A 24355-nucleotide genomic window follows, 5' to 3' on the forward strand; every position below is an offset into this window, starting at 1 on the left:
TTACAGGAGGATAGGTAACTTGTTCAAGATCATTTAAGCTAGACTGTCTATATTTGGCTTCGTCTTCAACCCAGGTTCCAAAGCCTAGGCTCCTTTCAGAACACCATAGTTAAGGGGAAGCTCTGAGGAGGGGTGGGAGAGGATTGTTAGGCTAGAGGTAACAAAGAAATCAGAAAAGGTGTCCCGGACGGCGCGTGAGGTGGGTCTTGAAGATGAACCGGAGACTGGGCAGCCCCGTGGGAGGAAAAGGAAGGGGCTTTCTGCTAAGGAAGGAGTGAGGGCTACTGGCTGCTCTCCCAATCCTACGGGTTGAGCAGTCGTCCGGTAGGTCCCTCCCCGCCCCCCATCTTTTCCTTTGGGGTTTTTCATTGTTCACCAATTTCACCTTCAGGGACCTGTGTTTTCTTTTTTCCCTTGAAATTTTAAACATCTCCATGTTTTAAAAGCGACCAGAGTCCCTTGTACGGTGGTGGGGGTCCGACCGGCGCCCCTGGCGCACCCCCTCTCTCCCACCTCCTCAGCCAGGCCGCCACCTGGGGAGTGGCGTTAGTCCCCGGGGAAGGGGGCTCTCTCCCACCGGATTCTCGCCTGTGGGCGCAGACGTCTGAGGCCGGGTTGGGGCAGCCCCCGCGGCGGCGCGCGTGGTTGGCAAGGGCGGGGCGGGGTGGGGCGGGACCGCTGGCGCACCTGCCCTGAGCGGCCGGGCTCGCGGCGGCTGCGCGGACAACGTCCCCTCCCTCCCGTCCCGCCGTGTGTTTACGTGGAGACGAAGATGGCGGCGGCGGTGACGACGCTACCCGTGTGGCCAAAGACGGTCAGCCAGTGAGCGCCGAGACTGGTTCCACTCGAGCGGGGGGGAGCGCCTGGCCCAGCCCTGCTCCTCGGGCCGCGGAGCTTGCGGTCGCACTGCCGTGTGAACCGACCTTTCCTTTCTGTCCCGACCCCCTGCCTGTCTTTCCCCAGCCTTCCCCGCAGAAGCTATGGAGGATGAAGAGAGACAGAAGAAGCTGGAGGCTGGCAAAGCCAAGGTAAGAGAGCTGGAGGCCGTCCGGCCTGCGCTGGGAGGCGGTGGCTGGGAAGGGTTGGGAGGGGGCCTGGGAAGCGGAGATCTTAGCAGCCCTGGTGCGCCGCCTCGGGAGGGAGGTGCTGCAGGGTCTGCGTTTTCCCCTCGCCTTCTCTCTCTCTTCTAACTGAAAAAGCCTGGTGATAAACTACCTAACGGATACTTCCGTGATGATTTGGTGCTGTGGCTCCTTTCTCGTGAATGCCCAAATATTAAAAATCTCTCTTTTACTGTATTGCCATAAGCTGATATTTATTGCTTTTAAATCTCCAGCGTTTCGCTTTTTTAGGGAGTTTTCTGGGTTGTGCAGGCATTGTGCTTTTCAGGGTGGGGATTTGGGGCCTTTCTTTATTCGGTAGGGGATTTGTACGCTCATCATCAGCTTGGCTTTCTTAGGTGGCACGCTGGCACTCTTGGGTGTGTGATTGGCCTGTGACAGCTGCCTCAGCGTGGCTTGAGAGTGCCACAAGTGCCAGCTGTGAACTTCGCTTTAGGGCCGTTTTTAGAAGCATGGCTTTTTATGTTTGTGTTTGGAGGTCTTTGTCATGGCATTCGCTTTGTATTGTGTGGAATGTTAATGCAGTATGTGAATGGAACTCCTGGGGACGCAAGGTTCCATATTCTAAGCAACACCTATAGAATTCCTGCTTTAAACAATTGAATTGTTTTATATATCTTGTTGAGTCCCAATGTGTGTATGAAAAAACCTGTAAAGCAAACAATGCAAAGGTATTATTCACTGGGTTTCATGAAAAATTTAACATAGACAAAATATAAATTAAATAGAATATTTCTTTAAAAAATTACGTGTTTGAACATATTTTTTGTCTGGCCTCAAAGGCTCCCTTCCTCCCGATAACGAAATTACCGTTTTTAGACTATATTTTGTCTTATTAGAGATCACTGTTAGTAACCATACTTGCACCTCAATTAAATTATAATATAGTTAACTGTTTCTTCTCTCTTCCTCACCTTCTCCTTCCTCCAAATAAAAAAATAAACGAGACTGGGTCTGTGATTTCAGTAATCACTGAAGGGCCATACTGCAGAGATACAATGGTAGATGCTTAGCACGAGTTTCTTAAATTAATATAAACATATGAACTAGCTTCATATTATCTAAGGTCAAAGCGTAAGTGCTTGTATGTTATCGGGTAGATTATTACTTTAGGATCTATACATGGAAGGAAAAGGGTATCGAGGCATCTTTAGAAGCCCAAAGTTGCTTACATTTCTGCAGTCTGAGGGTCTGAGTGTGATCTGTGAATCCAAGACAGTGGAGGTAAAGTGTGTACCCCCTTCCAAAAGCATCGAAGTTCTGTTCTAATTAGACATTTTGTTTGTCTGTTTGTTACCTGAGAATTTTTACTGTCTGCCTCCAGAAGTATCTTTCCTAAGTATATGTGAAGCAGTCCAAAAAACATAGTTTACTTTGGACAACACATTTCATAATAGAGGATTTATTTAAATTGCTTTGATTTGGCAAAAAAGAATTCTAGTTTCTTTGTGTGTATGTGTGTTTTTTGTCTTTCAAAATTCTGCCAATGGGATAAAAATCTTCTCCTTTTAACATTCACTTTTATTGTAGAAGATTATCTTCTAGAATAGATCCCAATTTTTCCAGTCAGAAATAAATCTGTGAGACATGTAAGGCAAGATACATTTGCTGGAGCATTGGCGACACAATATAAAAACACAGGAACAAACTTCAAAGACAATATTAGGAGAACCGTTTTCTAAACTATATTAGTGTGATGGAATATTATTCAGCTGTTAAGGTCATGAAGACTGATAGGAACATGGAAAATAGAGTGAAAACAGCATCATCAAAAATAGTGTAGACATTACTTCATTTGTATAAATGTGTGCTTTTAGATTAGGACTTAAAAACTTTGGATTGTAAGTGTAAGATCGTTCAGCAAACCTGTATCGAACTGCTGTTTTATACCAAGAGCCAGAGATAACAGAGGTGGTGACAGTCTCTGTTTTCATGTTGCTCAAAGTTTAGTGGGACGGACAGACACTGGGTAATAAGTAGAATGAGAGAGATGGTATAGTAGGATATTGGGCGAATTTTTTCATTTGGTAAAATGTGTTAAATGTTGCTACCTCATTTTTTTTTTTTTTTTTTTGCGGTATGCAGGCCTCTCACAGTTGTGGCCTCTCCCGTTGCGGAGCACAGGCTCCAGATGCGCAGGGTCAGCGGCCATGGCTCACGGGCCTAGCCGTTCCGCGGCATGTGGGATCTTCCCGGACCGGGGCACGAACCCGTGTCCCCTGCATCGGCAGGTGGATTCTCAACTACTGCGCCACCAGGGAAGCCCGCTACCTCATTTTTAAGACTGTTTTACAAAGAAAGCTCTTGATACTGATGTTAATGCAGTCTAGCATAATATCTATCAGATAGTGAGTACTCAGTAAATATTTGCTTAGTGAATTAATGAGCAGAATGACTATGAATTGTTAATGGGTGCTACTTTACTAGCCTGTTGTAATTTAATAACAGTATTCCAGAATTCTCTTAATTGGAAGTATCTTATTGCTGGCATTAGAAATCTCTTAAAATCATCATTTCTAAAACTTATTCAGATACTTGGTTCTCTAAATGTCTTGTTTGTTCATTGGACTTAAATATTGTATTTGATAGTCTAGTTTTACAAACCACAACTTGTAAATTTTTTACTTGGTTTTTGGTAAGCTGTTCATTGGAAAACTTCCTTCCTTGCTCCATCTCCTCTGCCTCCTCCCCTAACTTGCTCTTTTAGATTTGCTGTGACTAGAGAACCCAGTAACTGAGCTTGATACAGTGGTTTGTAATAACCAAGCATTGATGGAGCCTGGTGAATGGGCTTTATGACAGTTTAGTTCTTCTGCTACCGGTTGGTTTTTTCGTTTGCTCTTGGGTCCTCAGCTACTTCCTCAGTGTTGATGGTAGTAAGAATCCTGACCCGTGGAGATGTGAGACATTACTGCATTAAGTAAATATTTCCAGAGCTGGGCTTCCCTGGTGACGTAGTGGTTGAGAGTCCGCCTGCTGATGCAGGGGTTACGGGTTCGTGCCCTGGTCCGGGAAGATCCCACATGCCGCGCAGAGCGGCTAGGCCCGTGAGCCATGGCCGCTGAGCCTGCACGTCCGGAGCCTGTGCTCCTCAACAGGAGAGGCCACAACAGTGAGAGGCCCGCGTACGGCAAAAAAAAATTTCAGAGCTGGGCTAACCACCCTGCAAGGTGCTGACAGGGACGGTACTACATAGGCTGTCCTTGTGTTGATCCAAACTATTCTAACTTCACTTTAAATGACTTCATTTTTTCCCAAGTAAAATTATTTACAGTATTATGTAAAGAAAGTATTGTAATATTAGCTAACAAAATTAGAGGACAGTTATGTATTTAGTATAAAATTACTTCTGCAAATTCACCTTAGGTATACTTTTTAACATTCTACTAATGTAGTAGAATTCAGTAAAACCAAAGTTTTTAATCAACTATTCAGCATTTTATATAATTGGCATTATTTGTTGAATAATTATTAAAAATTTTTGCCTATTGCATTCAGTAAATACTAATCATATGATTTTTATTTGTTTAATGAGCATTTTCAGTTTGGAAAGTAGTGCCAATTGTATGCAAAAAAGGACGGTGCTCTGTGCAACCTTTATATTAGGTTATTGATAACAGGACTTTTCAATTACTTTTTCCACTCAGATAGACAAAGTTAGTTATGGTGTACAATTGTTCTTTGCATATTTCAGACACAGCGCTCCACCACTAAGAAAGTTGCTCTCCATCCTTGTTTCTTTTAAACTTTCTAGATTTTAATTCTTATATGTGACATAGCTTTCAAAGTGGATACAGGAGTTTGATGCCTTCAACATTTATTGCAACAGTGGTGCATTGTCTGTGACTTAAAAACTAATTAATGAACTTTAGGCTTTGTTGGAAAAAAAACAAAGCAAAACATGATTTCTAGATTATGAGCTTTAAGATAGAATATGGAGGAAAGAATGGGCAGAACAGGTTTCTTGAAGTATATATTGAAGAAAGGTTTTTAAGGCATTCCAAGAAGTGGCAGGAACAGGGATAGAGAAGTGGTTGGGTAAAAAAGATCCTTAAGATCCAATGCAAATGAAGCAACTGACAAAGGATTAATCTCCAAAATTTAAAAGCAGCTCGTGCAGCTCAATAACAAAAATGGGCAGAAGACCTGAATAGACATTTCTCCAAAGAAGATATACAGACTGTCAACAAACACATGAAAGAGTGCTCAACATCATTAATCATTAGAGAAATGCAAATCAAAACTACAATGAGATATCATCTCACACCAGTCAGAATGGCCATCATCAAAAAATCTAGAAACAATAAATGCTGGAGAGGGTGTGGAGAAAAGGGAACACTCTTGCACTGCTAGTAGGAATGTGAATTGGTACAGCCACTGTGGAGAACAGTATGGAGTTTCCTTAAAAAACTACAAATAGAAGTACCATATGACCCAGCAATCCCACTACTGGGCATATACCCTGAGAAAACCATAATTCAAAAAGAGTCATGTACCAAAATGTTCATTGCAGCTCTATTTACAATAACCCGGAGACAGAAACAACCTAAGTGTCCATCATCGGATGAATGGATAAAGAAGATGTGGCACATATATACAATGGAATATTACTCAGCCATAAAAAGAAACGAAATTGAGTTATTTGTAGTGAGGTGGATAGACCTAGAGTCTGTCATACAGAGTGAAGTAAGTCAGAAAGAGAAGGACAAATACCATATGCTAACACATATATATGGAATTTAAGAAAAAATAAATGTCATGAAGAACCTAGGGGTAAGACAGGAATAAAGCCACAGACCTACTAGAGAATGGACTTGAGGATATGGGGAGGGGGAGGGTAAGCTGTGACAAAGCGAGAGAGTGGCATGGACATATACACACTACCAAGCATAAAATAGATAGCTAGTGGGAAGCAGCCGCATAGCACAGGGAGTTCAGCTCGGTGCTTTGTGACCACCTAGAGGGGTGGGTTAGGGAGGGTGGGAGGGAGGGAGACGCAAGAGGGAAGAGATATGGGAACATATGTATATGCATAACTGATTCACTTTGTTCTAAAGCAGAAACTAACACACCATTGTAAAGCAATTATACTCCAATAAAGATGTTAAAAAAAAAAAAAGATTCAATGAAGAGAGATTTGGCAAGGAGGTCTGTGGTGTCCTGTCAGTGAAACTGAAAGTCGAATGAGCACATGGAAAAGAGGAAGTGAAAAAGATAGGACATATCCAAGTGACTGGAATATGACAAGATTGGGGCAAAAATTATTTTCAAACAAAACACCTCTTATTTTTATATATAAAAAAGTCTGTCGTAAGAACTAAACTGTGACCGTAAAATGTTTATCTGTTATAGGCTACTGATTATTGAAATGTAAGTGAATTTCTTCTAATATGGAAGCTAAAAAGGTTCTCATGGTAAATTGTTAAACATTAAATGGTAAGGAACATTATTTATATTTATTTCTCAATTCATTTCCATTGAAATTGGACATCTTATTGCATTAGTTAGCATCTCTTTAAAAAGTTTAATTTGGAAAGCTTCAGAATTTTTTAAAGTTTCTTTATAAACTTATAAAGGTTGTTTTGTATCTGGGGCATGGCATCTATTCTATGTGTATTTATATGCTATTTGTCATACAAGAACGGGCACTAGGTCTTTGGAGACATTTACTGGCTTATTTGTTCAACTAACAGTTTTGAACGCCTACAACTGCAGCTATGGACTTTTACTTGGCAAGCACTTATTTAAATTATCATGAAGTCTGTGCCTTATTGTCTGTGGGAATAATCCTGTCACAGTCCATGACTCTTAGCAGGTGTTTTGAAGAATAAATGCGGTAATGGTTGAGAGCTTTTTGAGTTCTTCTGGTGCTAGATATAAAGAATCTATGATTTTTTTATTTTTACTTGAGGTGGAAGTCATATAAAAATTAACCATCTTAAAACAATTCAGAGGCATAACAGTTCAGCCTTGTACAACCACTTCTATCTAGTTCTGAAACATTTTTATCATCCCAGAGTAAAGCCCTGTATCCATTAAGAAGATACTCTTCATTCCCTACTTCCCCCAGCCTCTAGCAACCACCAATCTGCTTTCTGTTTCTATTGGTTTACCTATTCTACATATTTCATATAAATGTAATCATATACTGTTTGACCCTTAATGTCTGTTTGTTTTTTTCACTTAGTATAATGTTTTTAAGGTTCATCAGTGTTATAGTATGCATCAGTTCTTCATTTCCTTTTATGGCTGAATAATATTTTGTTGTATGTATATACCACATTTTGTTTATTTATTCATTGATGGGCATTTGAGTTGTTTCTACCTTATGGCTTTTGTGAATAGTGCTGCTTTGAAGATTCGTATGTAGTATTTGAGTACCAGTTTTCATTTCCCTTGGGTCTATATCTAGGAGTAGAATTTCTGGATCATATGGTAATTCTATGTCTTTTGAGGAACCACCAAACTTTTTCCATAGTGCCTGTATCCATTCCCACCAGCAGTGTATGAGGGTTCTAATTTCTCCATATCCTCACCAACACTTATTGTTTTCCATTTATTTTTATTTTTGGCTGTGTTGTGTCTTCGTTGCTGCGCGCAGGCTTTCTCTAGTAGGAGCAAGCAGGGGCTACTCTTCATTGCGGTGCACGGGCATCTCATTGCGGTGGCTTCTTGTTGCAGAGCACAGGCTCTAGTTGCATGGGCTTCAGTAGTTGTGGCATGTGGGCTCAGTAGTTGTGGCTTGCGAGCTCTAGAGTGCAGGCTCAGTAGTGGTGGCACACAGGCTTAGTTGCTCCGTGACATGTGGGATCTTCCCGGACACAGGCTCCAACCCGTGTCCTCTGCATTGGCAGGCAGATTCTTAACCACTGTGCCAGCAGGGAAGCTCCTCTATTTTTTTAAAATTATAGCTATTCTAGTGGGTGGGAAGTGGTATCTCATTTTGCTTTTGCTCTTTAATTTCCTAATGACTAAGGATGTTGAACATCTTTACATGTGCTTATTGGCCATTTGTCTGTCTTTGGAGAAATGTCTATTCAAGTCCTTTGCCCATTTTTTAATTCTGTTGTTACCAACTTCTTTTACATAATATTACTGATTATTACTTATTATATTTATCTTACATATATATTTATATACTGAGAGGGAGAGAGAGGGAGAAACATGCAGTCAGGCAGGTGATGGAGAGAGGTAGAGAGAGATACACGTCTCCATAGGATCATCTTCCATCTTTTTTTTAGGCCTTCTGGGCTATGCCAAAATTTAAACTGTTCCTTCCTTTGCATAAGTTCCTGGTAGTTTGATTAGAGCATAATGCTAAATTTTGAATTCTGTGTGAGCCAGTGAGTCATTTCATTCCATAGCCAGTTGTTTTACAAGTGCATGCAGCTGGTTCCAGAGGCACCTATTGGGTTTTTTGCTTGACCATTACCAATCCATTTTCACTGTGGGAAAAAAACCCTAATCTTCTTTAGTAACAAAAAGACCTGCCATTTTCATATGTGAACACAATAGATCTGTACAGATATTTTACTGGTGTAACATACTTTTCTTGTCATGTTGACTCCCCTTTTACTTCTAGAGTTTTTGTGGTCATGGTCACCAAAATATAACTTAGGATACTTAATGCTCATCTAGGTACACTGCATAAAGCTGTGGTCGATTTGCACGTGGATTTAATGCTGTTAAAAACAGAATTGTTCCAGAAGTGGTTTTGCCCAAGTTATTTATTTAAATCTATACATTCTTTTGTACCATGAAAAATTCCTTCATTCTCTTTGTTTCATGAACAGTGTGGTGTTTGTTTTCAGTTGCCATCAGGGTTATGATTCTTACTGTGGTTTGCTATTCACTGAGATTCTTATGTGGTCTAAAAGTTTCTCTGTAAGTCTAACTTTTTTTTCCTTTTAAGAAATCATTTCTTAAAGCCCCCAAATTTGCTTCTTTTCTTGTAAGAGGTCATTTCTCAAAGCCCCCCAAATTATCAATTTTCACTAGTAAGAACCATACTAAACGATTCAAAATCCTAATCTATAAAGATTTGCATTTATAAATTGTATTAATTGAATAGGTTCTCTGGTTACAGAGCTATGAAAAACTAACAGGGTATAAAGTCTAGAATCTCTTTCCTTCTTTTTCTTGATACTGAACACACAAAATTAGTAAACAAAATTCCTTGTTTGCTAGGGCTCATTCATTGTGGACTCTGATTAGACTGTATTTATTCCTCAAGGGTCTCACTTTTTCAAGTTGATACTGCCTTATTGTTTCCCCAGGGAAGATAGGGACAGGGACCAATTATAACTAAAAATATTCTTCAGATTTATGAAAAAGCAAGTTTAATGTATGAAAGTGTGTAAGAGGATGCAGGGGAAAGAGATGCAGGGATTTGCGATGGGCATGGGGCAGTGATCTGAGTTAATTACTACACCACTTATGGTCTGTTGCCTGTGTATGTATAAGTTGATTTCTAAAGTCAAATAAATAAGTAGATGCTGTAAAGGGCAAAGTATTAGAAAATGTGTAAAACCTGCATTAGCAAATATTTGCTGGGAGTTTATATATGAAATAATAGGTTTTGGCTGAAAGTTATAGAAACTTTTCAAAGATAACTTAAAATATTGGGACTGTTTTAATGTACAACCATCCACATTTGCCAAATTGATATTTAATTTTTAATTTGTGTAAATTCCTCTTCTAATGAAAATATATGTCTGAGCATTTCTATTCCCTTTAACAAGAGAACTCTCACTTTTCCATTTTAACCAATAGCAATTTTTAGTAAAGTTTGAGAAAAAGAGAAGATAATAATTTGGGATTTTTTTTTAGGTGAGAAGAATATATATATATTTTTTTTTAATTAAAAGGGTGAAATGCAGTATAAGTAATTTTAATAGGCATTGGTGTTTTAGTCTTAGGACAGAAGAGTCTATATAGTCTTTTTTTCCTCTGTGATTTGGATTTAAAATTTTTAATGTTTGGGACTTCCCCAGTGGCGCAGTGGTTAAGAATCTGCCTGCCAATGCAGGGGACACGGGTTCGATCCCTGGTCTGGGAAGATCCCACGTGCCACAGAGCAACTAAGCCTGTGTGCCACAACTACTGAGCCTGCGCTCTAGAGCCCGTGAGCCACAACTACTGAGCCCGTGTGCCATAACTACTGAAGCCTGTGTGCCCTAGAGCCCACGCACCACAACTACTGAGCCCACATGCTACAACTACTGAAACTCGCATGCTCCAGGGCCCACGTGCCGCAACTACTGAGCCAGCGTGCTGCAGCTACTGAAGCCTGCACGCCTAGAGCCCATGCTTCGCAACAAGAGAAGCCACTGCAGTGAGAAGCCCGGGCACCGCAAGGAAGAGTAGCTCCGGCTCACCACAACTAGAGAAAGCCCACGTGCAGCAAAGAAGACCCAATGCAGCCAAAAATAAATAAATAAATAAAATTTTAATGTTCTTGTTTTCTATCTTATGTGCCATCATATTTTTGAGGCTCAGTAGTTTATACCTATTGAGAAAGCATCTCAGTTGAAAACTAAAACCCTTTGAATTATTCTGCAATTATCTTCCTGTATCCTGTGTACTCATAACCCAATCCCATTAATTGTTTTTTATTCAAAATTTGTCTTCTACTTAGCCTTTTTCTTCCCATTCTAACACCACAACCCAATAGGCCCACATTATCTCACCTTCTATTTGGTTTCCGGGAGTCACTCTCCTTTACCTTTCAGAGCCAACCAATCACCACATTCTGCTGATTTTACCTTCTAAATATTTCTTGATTTATCCCCACTTCTGTTTCTACCTCATTGTCTTTCACTTGGACAGTGGGAAAGTTGACAGTGGAAGATAGAAGAGTATGGATTTGTGATGATAGTAGCTACTGATTTTTGAGCACTTTCTAATGCTAGGCATTATGCTAAGCGTTTTACATTCATTTTCTTATTTTATCCTTATAACTATTCTAAGAGCTGTGGATACTGTTTCTATCCCTATTTCATAGGTGGGAAAACTAGAGAGGTTAAGTAATTTGCACAAAGTCATGGTGGCAGAACAAGGATTCAAACCCACTCTGACCCAAGAGATTGTATTCTTAACTTCAGCCCTACACTGGCTAAACAGTGATCCTTGATCACTGTTTAGGAGGTAGGATTGAGAGGCCTTGATAATTGTTGTAAAGGGTAGGAGAGATGCTATGATCTGAATGTTCATTTCCCCCTAGAAATCATACGTAGCGATCGTACCACCCAAGGTGATTGTATTAGGAGGTGGCACCTTTGGGAAATGACTAAGTCATGAGGGCAGAGCCCTCATAAATGGGATTACTGCCCTTACAAAAGAGAGATTCCTTGCCCCCTTCCACCATGTGAGGCTATAGCAAAATGATGGCCATCTGTGAACTAGAAAGTGGGCTCTCACCAGACGCCAGATCTGCTGGTTCCCTGTTCTCGGACTTACAGCCTCCAGAACTGTGAGAAATAGATTTCTGATGTTTATATGCCACCCAGTCTATGATATTTTGTTATAGCAGCCCAAACAGACTAAGATAAGAGAAGACTCTAGTTTTCTGACTTGAGCAACTTAAGGTATGTAGGTGCTGGTCTCTGAGATAGGGGAACATGGACAAATCTGGGGGAAAAGTGGATTTGAGTGAAATGGGTCTCTGAGATAGGAAATGTGGGCATTTTTGGAGGGTAACAAATATTTTAGTAAGATGAAGATGACTTTTGTTTTGGATACATTGAGTCAGAGGATATCCTAGAAGAGTGGCCCAGTGTAAAACTGAATATGAGTCTGTTCCTTTAGAAGGCCATGCTAGAGATAAATATTTGGTTTAAAGATACTGGCTGACACTCTGGGAGTGGGGAGTTCACTCAAGATGACGACTAAGTGGGATACTGAGAGTTGAATTCTGTGGAAACACCCATGTTTAAAAAACAGATGGAGAAATATCTGCAAAGAATACTGGATACAAACTATTTACAAAGCTAGGAGATGATGATGTCTGTGAGACTAAGGGAAGAGTTTCAAGTACGGAGTGGCCACTTGTCAAAAATGAGAAATCAAGTGTGATGGAGACTTGAAAAGTGACCTTGAGCTTTAGCAACAGTTGGTGAGAAAGGGAAGCGAAGAATTCAGATTACTGTGGGATGGAGAATGAATGTGAATCAGGAAAGGGTGGTGAATGCTACCTACTTTTTCAAAGATTTTTTTGTGAAAAGCAGTATAATAGTAGTGGTTATGAGACAAGACAGTCTGGGATCAAATTCTGGCTCTGCAGTTTATTAGCTTTGTGACTTTAGGCAAGTTGCTTAAACTTCTCAGTACTTCTGTTTGCCATCTGGAAAATGAGAAAAATAATAGTACCTGCCTTGGGGTTGTTGTGAGGATTCAGCTAATACATATAAAGCTCTTAGAAGATTGTCAGATTATAAAAACTTTTCAAGAAGTATTAGCCATCATCATCATTATTCTCATGCTGGAAAACTAGATTGGGGAAATAGGCTGGGATCAGATAATGAGAAGCCATATGTGTTAGTTGAGACAGTATGGATTTTATCCTAAAAGTAGCCAAAAACTGTCAAAGAATGTATATTTGACATGTTTAACCTTTGAAAAGGGTTACTGTTTTCCAAAAAAGATATCCCATATTCAGGTAGGTATGCTGCCACCAGGTGGCAGGTATATGTTATTGCTATACAGATGAAGCAGTGAAACCATGAGTTGTTGGGGTTTTTTTTAATATAAAATATTGACTGATTCAAATAGCTAAATGTAAGCACCCTACTTCTAGCAGGGCACTTTGTTCCCAAAAAACTGATTAGTTAAGTGAAGGAGAGAAAAAGAGCGTTATAGTAAAGATAGATTTCAAAGGAAGCTAAGAGAAGTATAGTTGGGCCTCATGGGAAACAGAACAGCCATTTGGAACCAATGCCATTCTCTCTATCATCCCTTATTTCACTTTCACAATATCTGATGCTCCTCTCTTTGCAGATCAGCTTCTTTTGCTTGTACATCAGTTTGCACATGACCAAAAATTAAGGATGAATCCCCAAATTTGTTCTATTCAATGGAATTGTTTCCCACTGTAGACACTTAAAAAAAAAAAGAAGGGGGAGAGAAAAATTATTTAAATAGTGCAAGAAAATCAATTCATAGAGTAAGCATCTAGCTTAGTGGTTCCCAAATTTTGCTGCACATTAGAAGCCTCTGGAAAGCTTTAAACAATTTCAAAGCCTAAGTCACACTCCAACCCCAAATCAGAAAGTCTGAGGTGTGATCCAGGACTCACTTTTTTTTTTTTTTTGCGGTACGCGGGCCTCTAACTATTGTGGCCTCTACCGTTGCGGAGCACAGGCTCCGGATGCTCAGGCTCGGTGGCCATGGCTCACGGGCCCAGCCACTCCGCGGCATGTGGGACCTTCCTGGACCGGGGCACGAACCCGTGTCCCCTGCATCAGCGGGCGGACTCTCAACCACTGCGCCACCAGGGAAGCCCATGACTCACTATATTTTAAAGATCCTCAATGTGCAGTAAAGTTTGGGACCTACTGACATAGCTAATTTGTGTGGTTCTGCAAAACTAGGTGATTATACATCATGAACTCTTATATGCCAGCTACTTTACTTGGTGTGCAACTAAAGAAGTAAGGATGATTTCGTCAGAAGGAAAACTGGCTGTGCTGAATACACAAAAAGTATTTTAGTCTGCAACATGACTAGTAGGTTGATAACATAAATGTACTTTATGGGTGAGTTTAGGGATATTTATATGATTATTGCATCATGCACTGATTTTCAAATCCTTCAATAAGATTCATCTCCCCTCTGTTACTTTCTGGATATCTTTTCTAACTCTTTGTTCCCTAATTCCAAGAGAAGAATCTAATCAACTGCCTCTTTTCTCATCAGACTAGACTGGGAGGAGCAGCTGGCGTGTCCTGTATGGTAGGAGCTATGAGCACTGGCCAGTTTCCTCAGCAGGAAGTTCTAAGTACATACTTTAAAAATACTTAAATATGTTTCACCTGCAAAAGAATACATATAAAATATATAGATAAGAAAAATGATTTTTAAAAATTGACCTCTATGCCTGTCACCCAGTTTAAGAAATATACACATTCAAATACATTTGAAACCTTTCCCAATCTAATCCCACCTCCTCTCTACCTAAAGTAACTACAATTCTGAATTTTCTTTATCAGTGCCTTGCTTTTCTGTACCACATATGTTTACATAATATATTAGTTTTGCTGTTTTTGAACTTAATGGTATCATATTATAAGCAGTATTTAATGGTTTTCTTTTTGTTCAGTATTATGTAAAGATGTTCACACCTGCATACAATTCCATTATAGGAATTTACCTCATTTAGCATTCTCATATCAATGAGCATTTGGGTTGTTTCCAGTTTTTCTGTTACAAACCCTGGTGCTGTGTTAACTTTTGCCCATTCTCCGATGCATATGCTCAAGGCCTAGAGGTGTGCAGAGATCATAATCCCATGGTCTCTCAGTCCTCGGGGAGTAATGAGTGTGTTGTGTTGTGGAATGAGATAGGAAGAGGAAGCAAAACCAAAGCCAACTGATATTTATGTCATTATACACCCAGTTTCATCACAAATGATCTCTGACAGATCATTGGAGCTGTTGATGGGCTCTGGATATCTGACAGGATGGGCCATTGAAGTGACCAGATATAGCAGTTCTTTTATTTTTTAAGTCGATATTTCCTGCAAAAAAAAATATGCGTATAAGAGAGAATAATATTCTATTATCTGTGGCTTATAAGTGAACAAACCTCAGATGATAAGCTGGCATGTATTTTTTGCTGCTGAGGGTGATAGCATCTGTTACAGATATACCTTGTTTTAGGATTCTCCTTTACATGAACTGCTATTTATTTGTTTATTTTTTATGAGATTAAGCTTTATACTATGCAGAAACTAGATAAGGTTGGGGCAAAGTGCCATTGTTCTCACCGTTCAGTGTTAGCAGTAAATGAGGTGACAGTGAAATGAAACAGAAGTTGGTGGCATCTGAACAGTGAGGTGTAATAATCTGTCGCTGTTAGCAGTTATGCTTATGGGATGTCTGGAGAGGGTGTCTGGAGAGGCTGATGAAAGAGGCCTGGCTCCAAGACAGCATAATTCCTGGGACTTCTGCCTTATTTCTGTCTTTTGGGATGAGAATTTTGGTAGATGTGTAGTTGTATTATATCCTTTTAAAAATAGTGATATTAACATATGGGCCCATAGTTTTATTAGTGAATATTCTTTACAGATCTTTGGGGGAGGGAGGGAGGCAGTGAAAATCTTTCAGAAGAGAAAACAATTACCCATAGTCTCATAACCTACAAGTAATCACTATTAACAGTTTGTACATTCTTTGTTTCTATGTATATTTTTAAACTTAGCTTGAATCACACTCTGCATGCAGTTTTGGTCTCTTTTCTCCCCCAGCTTTATGTTGAGAGCATTTTCCCACATTAAAATTTTTTTGAAAACATTATCTTTGACAGGTACATAATATTACATAGTATGGTTATATAGTAATGTAACCATGGACCTGATTTATCATTTTAGGTTTTTTTTTAGAAACTATACAGGTATTCTGAAGTTCTGAGGAATAAGCCTAAAATTATTGCTTATGGTTCCTCTTTTCTGTAAAAAAAAAAAAATTATCTTTTTTTTCACTCAGCAAATTTTTCTTGAGAACCTATATGCAGGCACTATTCGAGACTTAAGAGTATTAAATAGGCTTTGATTTTGATTAAAAATCCCTGCCCTCCTGGAGCATATCTTCTAGTTATTTGTTCTGCAATAATAATTTGACTTCATATACTTCTTATAGTAACATGAGCCTAAAACAGTATTTTGATAATTTTATATACTTAGAACTGATTTGTTCTAAACACTATACTGTAATCATTCCACTTTTTATTCTGTATCTTTTTTCATTTGGTATCATTTCATAATAGATACTGTTTATTGAACTGTTTTTTCAAGCAACAGTTAAAAAGAAACTTTTATAATGTAGAATTCTAGTTTTTCTTCTACATAATTGAGAGTATGGGGAAGAAAAAGGGAAAGAAACAGTTGAAAAAAACTTTTCCAATTTAAGCATTAAAAGCTGGAAGAAATTTTATTTATTGATTGACATATAGTTGATCTACAATATTATATTATTTTCAAGTGTACAACATAGAGATTTAATATTTTTATAGGTTGTACTCCATTTAAAGTTATTATAAAATATAGGCTATATTCCCTGTGCTGTACAGTATATTCTTGTACCTTACTTATAATATTTTATACATAGTAGTTTGTACCTCTTAATCCCCTACCACTGTATCTTGCCTCTTGTCCCACTGGTAACCACTAGTGTGTTCTCTCTATCTGAGTCTGTTTCTGTTTTGTTATATTCATTTGTTTGTTCTGTTTTTTAGATTCCACATATAAGTGAAAACATACAGTATTTGTCTTTCTCTGTCTGACTTATTTCAGTAAGCATAAAACCTTCTGGTCCATCCTTGTTGATACAAATGGCAGAAGTTCGTTCTTTTTATGGCTGAGTAATATTCCATTGTATGTATACCACATTTTCTTTATTTATTCATCTGTTGATGGACGCTTAGGTTGCTTCCATATGTTGGCTATTGTAAATAATGCTACAGTGAACATTGGGGTGCATGTATCTTTTTGAATTAGTGTTTTTGTTTTCTTCAGATATATCACCTAGGAGTGGACTTGCTGGATCATATGGTAAAACTGAAAGAAGTTTTAAGAGATCCTTCTAATCCTCCTCTTCATTGTACAGTTGAAAAAACTGAGTTCTCTTGAGGTTAAGTGGCTTGTCCAGTGTCACATAGCTAGTTTATTAGAGTCTCTGTAAACACAACAGTCCAGTACTCTAATATATGTAATCCATATTCTTTTTGAAACATTATTTTCACTCAAAAAATATTTGGGCTTACTGTGTGCCAGACAATGAAATGTGTTAAAATTTGCAAAATTAAGGTAACTTTTTCAGTTCCAGAATCCGTTTTCTTCTTAGACGTGAAAGTGTTCCAAAACTTTAAGAAAAATTCTGCATTGAATGAGGTTGTAGGATATAAATAAGACTGCTGTCTCCATAAGGTAAAGTCCTGTGGTCTTTTCCATATCTGATTTCATTGGGTCTATTTGGCACTGTTATTTTCCAACAGTTTGTATTTTGTCATATCGTTGGAAAATATTCTTCAGAGCATCTTTAAAGTGTTGCTTTTGTCTTCTTTGTTTTCAGTTGCCCTACTTCAGCTCTACATACAAATTGTGTTTGGGTCAACTGTGTTATTCTTCTGTGTTTTCATAGTTAGGTCCCTGAAGTTTTGTTGTAATAGCTTGTACAGCATTCTTGTTCAACATTCATTAGGGAATATCACAAAGGTAAAGGCTGCAGGGACAGGTACAAATAGTTACATAATTAGAATTAATTAGGATTTCTTAAATTTTCTACAGTAAAAACATAGCTACTTACAGCTGCTTTTGAAGACTAGAGAAAGTAGATAACATTTTTTAAATGTTTTATAATTTCTTGGTGTATGTTTGTGTTGTGTGTGTGTTTTTTCCCTAGTGTTGTCAAAAAAGTATTTGTTTTGGTGATTTCATTTGTTCATGCCTTTAAACTTCATGTTCTAGATTTAATGTTAGTGGTTTTAAGTTTAATGACAAATGAAGGAAAAGAGCTCAGAATGCATGGAATGCAAATTGGTATAATGGAAAGAATACTGGATTTGGAGTCAGATGTTCCTGTTCTATTTTGCTACGTTTGGGCAAGTAACTCATATTTGTCTTCAAATCTCAGCTTCTACATTCTTTTCTCAATATTTCATGACTTCTCCCTTACATTCCCATTCAAATTAAGTCTTTCTGTTTTAGACTTTCTTTAGTACCTATACTTTTTCTTCAAAGCACTTTTTGTCTCTTGAAATGATATATTTCTGTATTTGTCCATATTTGTTTAATTTTTTTCTTCCTACCTGGATTACAATTCAGAGGAGTAGGGTTTGTATCTGTTTCATTACTACCTACCCTGCACAGGGCAAACACATGATAATTTATTCCATAAATATTTTTTAAATAAATGAACTACTCACTACTGTCTGTCATATGCCAAGTTATTTCCTTCACAGCTGTAAAACTCTGCAACCACACCTCTTACAGAAAGCCTTTTTTGAGAAAATCAGGACAAGAGAAGTTCCCATACTACCTCCTTAAAGATACATAGGACTGTTGAGTTTACAAAATTGTACACTAACTTTTACCTTGTTTCTCACAACTGAATAAAATAATCGGCTGGCCTAGACTAAAAGATCCTACTGTTAAGACAGTGTATTTCGACTCATGTCTAGCTTTGTGCCTGGCACATAAACACCTGATGAACTCTCAAGAAACAAAACAGATTCCAGTTAGTACTTTTATTGAAGTGACATTATAAAAACTTGGCATTTTTTTTACAGCATTAAAAAAATTCCTTGTTTTATTGAGAATGATCATTTATAAATAAATATTGAGTTTATGAAATAAATTATTAGTCATTTTTATTTAATTATTCATTTTCTGGTCCGGGTAAGACATTTGCTTGAGATCTGAATTAGTTTTGAAAGACAAGTGTATATGGACATGATATCTTTCCAGTAAATCTTGCAGCTATTTCCGTGCCTGCATATGTTAACATTTTTATAATTGGCTTCCAAATGACAAACACAGATGTCTGTAGTCTGAATTTCCAGCATGTTTTAGAATAAATGTTTTTCCAGTAATTTAAAGTGTACCATTGCAGTATCAAATGATTAGCTAATTGAATAGAGTTTCTGGTTTTTGCTTATCTGCCAACTTGCCATTTTTCAGATTTAAAATAAAAATAGATAGCTATTTATGATGTGATTTATGATGTGCTCTTGTTCCTTTTCTCATGTTTTTACAAAACAGAATTCTTCCTAAAAAGCTATAATTTTTGTTTTTCTGAGAATTTAATTTTGTCATTTGTTTAGTTTTTCTGTTTATTTGTTTTGCCTAGTAGGGTAGAAAGATTATGGTGAGAGGGAATATTTTATGTTTTAATTCATTTAATTGCCACTTTGAATTCTGAGACCATGGAACTTTTTTAGATAGTGGAATTAAATATGCCAGTTTATCATCTTAGTTCTTAGGTTCTGTGGAACAGTGCTTAAAATTATTGCTTAATGTTAACTTTTCTATAAAAGGTATGTTATCTTTTTTTTCACTCATCATGTATTTATTGAGTACTGTTCTAGATTTTGAATATATAGCAGTGAACAAAAGTTCTTACATTCATGGAGTTTACCTTCTGGTTGATTTTCTGAAAAAAATAATATGACTTCATGTAATCAATAACATAGGCCTGAAACAATGTCTTGGTAATTTTATGTCCTTAGAAGTGATTAGTTCTACATACTGTAATAGAACTATTCTCCTTTTTTTTTTTTTTTTTTTTTTTTTTTTTTTTTTTTTATAGCTGCGTTGGGTCTTTGCTGCGCGCGGGCTTTCTCTAGTTGCAGCGAGCAGGGACTACTCTTCACTGTGGTGTGGGCTTCTCATTGCAGTGCCTTCTCTTGTTGCACAGCACAGGCTCTAGGCCTGCGGGCTTCAGTAGTTGTGGCACACAGGCTTCATAGTTGTGGCTCGTGGGCTCTAGAGCGCAGGCTTAGTAGTTGTGGCTCATGGGCTTAGTTGCTTTGCGGCATGTGGGATCTTCCTGGACCGGGGCTCGAACCCTTGTCCCCTGCATTGTCAGGTGATTTCTTAACCACTGCACCACCAAGGAAGCCCCTATTCTCCTTTTTTTTTTTTGTGGTATGCGGGCCTCTCACTGTTGGGGCCTCTCCCATTGCGGAGCACAAGCTCCAGACACGCAGGCTCAGCGGCCACGGCTCACGGGCCCAGCCGCTCCACGGCATGTAGGATCCTCCCAAACCGGGGCACGAACCCGTGTAACCTGCATTGGCAGGCGGACTCTCAACCACTGCGCCACCAGGGAAGCCCCCCATTCTACTTTTTATTCCATATCTATTATTAACCTTTTCATTGGGTTCATTTAATAATGGATACTGTTGTCTCAGGCAGCGGGTTTTTTGTTTGTTTTTTTTTAATCAGTCTTTTTATAGTACAGGATTTTAGTTTTCTCTTTTGTTATGTATTTGTACATATAAATAAATATTAAATATAACTTATATATCCTAACAGAGTTGGAATTTTAAACAAAATCTTCATCATTGCCCTGATATCCTCTGCTGTCTGAATATATTTTTAAATCTTAAGAATGTCATTAGCATTTTTTTGCTTTTGCATTCTTTCTGAGGGATCGTTTTAAAATGATGTCCCTAGACTTTTGATTCTATTTACAGATAATATATAATAGTGTTTCAGTTGGTTTATTTTTAAGAATGAATTTGCTCTCCAAAGTAGTTTAAATGCATTCCAGCAGCTTAATAATGTACAAATAGAGGCAACTGGTCTTGCATCTGTTCCTTAAGCAGATAGTAGAATAACTGACTAGTTGCTGATGAACTGGGGAAGAAATTTAAATGTGATATATTTTTATATTGCAAGGTCAGTGATTAGATATTTCTGACTTATTAATTAGACACATTTGTTAAGTAAGCAATACATATCTATAAACTTTTCTTCATTTACAGCAGACAAAAGTATAACATATGCTGTATATTATTCTATAGATTCTAGTATTTGTCACATATTTTGATAGTTAATGATATCAACATCATCAAGATTGCTTTAATCCTTTATATCATAAGACATTTACTGGCCATCTTTGTAATTGGTCTAATTTATATATTAATATGTTTGTATATTTCCTCTGTTTCCTCTTTTTAAGGCACAAAGGGCTTACACCTGTTCTTATGCTTTTGTTTCTCTCAGAATGACTGAGTTCAAATTAAATTTAGGAATTGGTAGTTAATAGTTGCTTCATATAAAATTTGGAAAATTTATGCACCAAAAAGGAAATTTCAAGTGAGCATAAGGAAAAATAACTGTAACCCCAAATCCAGAGACAGACCAAAGTTGTTATGGTTATATTCTTCCAGAATTTAATCCATGCCTCTATGTATAATGTTATTAAAATTTAAAATAGGTATAATTGTTGAAGGCTATGAGCCTGAGGCCTGCCTTATCTTTGTTAAAAGAGATGCACTTAATTTTCCTTTTACTAAAAAAAGTTATATTGCAGGGGGCTTCCCTGGTGGTAGAGTGGTTGAGAGTCCACCTGCCGATGCAGGGGACACGGGTTCGTGCCCCGGTCCGGGAAGATCTCACATGCCGCAGAGCGGCTGAGCCCGTGAGCCATGGCCGCTGAGCCTGCGCGTCTGGAGCCTGTGCTCCGCAGCGGGAGAGGCCACAACAGTGAGAGGCCCGCGTACCGCAAAAAAAAAAAAAAAAAAGGTTATATTGCAATATTATACCTAATGTTGTGTATAAACATTTACTATTAATAATGGTTTACATTAATATTTTTAATATTTTTAATATTAATAATGGTTTGCATTAGTATTATTTTAATTGAATTAATCTAGTGTTGCCCAAAATATGTTATCCATAACTTTTGATACAGGTAGTGATGAGATATTTTAGGTGATATCCTGATCCAATATTAAATAACAGTGGATAGTATTGTAAAAAAAAAAAAGTTACTACTTTTCCAGGTTTCTTTAACTAGGTTCCTTATAAGCCAAAAGTCTGATACTTACAGATCCTTAGCACCCCTCTAACACTTGCCTGTTTCTCTTAGGACCATCAGCAATATATCTAGCTAAAATTTTAATAATACAGTTTTATTTTTCATTGTATTCATTTTTATTTTTAAAAACATGACAAGTGATACTTTTAATTTATGTCAAGGATAGAAAGTATCCTTTTTTTTTTTTTTTTTTTTTTTGCTGTTTGCGGGCCTCTCACTGTTGTGGCCTCTCCCGTTGTGGAGCACAGGCTCCGGACGTGCAGGCTCAGCAGCCATGACTCACGGGCCCAGCCGCTCCACGGCATGTGGGATCTTCCCAGACCGGGGCACGAGCCCGCGTCCCCTGCATCGGCCAGCGGACTCTCAACCACTGCGCCACCAGGGAAGCCGGACAGTATCCTTTAAAATAAATTTAAATAAGAAAAGTACACTAGTTAAAACATATTAAGTAACTGGTAAGTTTAGGTGACACTAGGATATGGCAAAAATCCTGATGATGGTATGCAAATGATTAAGGGCTAGGAGGCTCTACTGTTTGATACTGAAAATATTTATAATTTTTCCCATTATAAACAAATCTGCAATGATCATTTGTATAGCTAAAGCTTTTTGCATGAAATAACTACATTTACTAATATACGTAAGTGGAAGTTATAGAAATTCCACAAAGCAACTGCATTTAGAGCTCCTATGTTTTCATATAATCTCATATCCAGAGATTATACTCTCACTGAACAGTGAATGAGAATGCCTGTTTTTTATTCTACCCAACTCTGGGGTAGAATAGACATGATATTTTCTTTAGACATGATATTTTTGGTTCTTCTCAACATTTGAACAGCATTCATTCAGAAATACCTAGTTTCTTTGCAATTTAGTAGTCATTTTTGTGTTAAACACAGAAACCATGGTCCATTATTTTGTCATCATTTTAGTGATGGGTTGATCTTTTAAAGAAAGTGACTCCAAATCTACTTTTTTCTTAGTGCTGATAAAGAAAAATTATCTTTGACAATAACGATGATTTTTTTTTTCTGTAGCTTGCCCAGTTTCGACAAAGGAAAGCTCAGTCTGATGGGCAGAATCCTAAGAAGCAGAAAAAAAAGAAGAAAACTTCAAGTAGTAAACATGACATGTCAGCATACCATGCTGTGAATATTGAGCAATCACAGAGTGATGAGATGTGCACAAATAGTTCTCAGAAATTAGGATCAGCTGTGACTCCTGAATCCACAATAATGAGAACTCTACACAGTGGAGAAATAGTTAAACATGACCAGGTCTTCTCTGTTGAAGTAAGTATTCATCCAGAATTTTAAATACTAGCATTCTAAGTGTAAAGTTGTTGTAATGACAATACTCATTAGCACCCTATGCGATTTTTGTGAGCTTGATTTAACAAACACTTACTGAGCAGCTGTATTACACCAAAGATTGAGCACCAAGGATACAAAGATAAATATGACAGTCTCTATCCTTGAAAGTCACTCTAGTGGGGAAGGTGGGTGTAAGATAGGCTGTGTACCTTGATTAGAGCCATGCTAGCAACAATGCACATGGTGCCCTGAAGTACCATGATTTGGGGGAATGCCCAAATCAGTCTTGTGTGTGTTATTTGGGAAAGTTTCCAGGAAGAGAACCAAGTCTTGAGGTGTAAGTTAGAGTTAGCTAGAGGCAAAGAAGTAGGGCAGACAACCTCCATGCTAAAGAATCAGCATTCTCAAAGACATGAAACAGTGTGATGTGATTTGGAAACCTTAAGTAGTTTAGTTTTAAATGGATCTCAAAGTGATCAGGATAGGATAGTGGTAATGGTGAACAGAGGGAGGCTGTACCTGGCCCATAGAAAGTTTTCTGCAATAATGGCTAATTTTCTTCCTCCCGTTAATGATGGAAATTTCAAGAATAAGGAGATGAGGGAGAAGTTAAGAGTGGATTGGGTGGTGGGTGGGATGGTGGAGCTACCAAGACCAGGAGTAGAGAACAATGGGATGCTTAGGAGGAAGAGTGTTGTACAAGGCAAAAAATTATCATTTGGATTGTGCCCTGGCATATTTAGGTGGAAATAGGATTTAGATATATAGGGATTTGAGCTTTAGTCAAGAGTCAGAAATGTCATAGAGATTTGCTATTCATCATAAAAGTGGATCTGAGTTTTTCCTTCTTAGAGTTTTTTGAACATTTTGGATACATAGATTAATGTTTTTCATCAACTTTGGGAAGTTTTCAGCCATCATATCCTTGAATATTCTTTCTGACCCTTTCCTCTCCTTCTGAGTCTCCCTTATTCATATGTTAAATTAGTATGTTTGTTGCACAGGTCTTTGATGATCTGTTCATTTTTTTTAAATTCTTTTTTCTTTTTCTCAGACTGGATAATTTCAGTTGAACTATATTGAAGTTTGCTCTGATTCTTCTTCCTCCTCAGATCTCCTGTTAAGCCCCTCTAGTGAATTTTACATTTGTTACTTTACTTTT

At 38.0% G+C, this 24355-nt stretch overlaps 1 protein-coding gene across 11 annotated transcripts in view; it reads left to right on the top strand.

The window, feature by feature from the left end:
* The first annotated feature begins 740 nt into the window (after window positions 1-740).
* AKAP9 (A-kinase anchoring protein 9) overlaps window positions 741-24355 on the top strand; it is a 150630-nt gene continuing 127015 nt past the window's right edge. For 10 of the 11 annotated variants that reach the window (XM_032642522.1, XM_032642524.1, XM_032642525.1 and 7 more), the window contains exons 1-2: window positions 741-1028; window positions 22918-23172. In XM_032642522.1, coding sequence (XP_032498413.1) covers window positions 981-1028; window positions 22918-23172 — 303 coding nt within the window. In that variant the 5' untranslated portion in view covers window positions 741-980. The remainder of the gene's footprint in view (window positions 1029-22917; window positions 23173-24355) is intronic. The other variant, XM_032642526.1, reaches the window with a different exon arrangement.

The sequence above is a fragment of the Phocoena sinus genome, chromosome 9 (genome assembly GCF_008692025.1).
Source record: "Phocoena sinus isolate mPhoSin1 chromosome 9, mPhoSin1.pri, whole genome shotgun sequence".
NCBI classification, from domain to species: Eukaryota; Metazoa; Chordata; class Mammalia; order Artiodactyla; family Phocoenidae; genus Phocoena; species Phocoena sinus.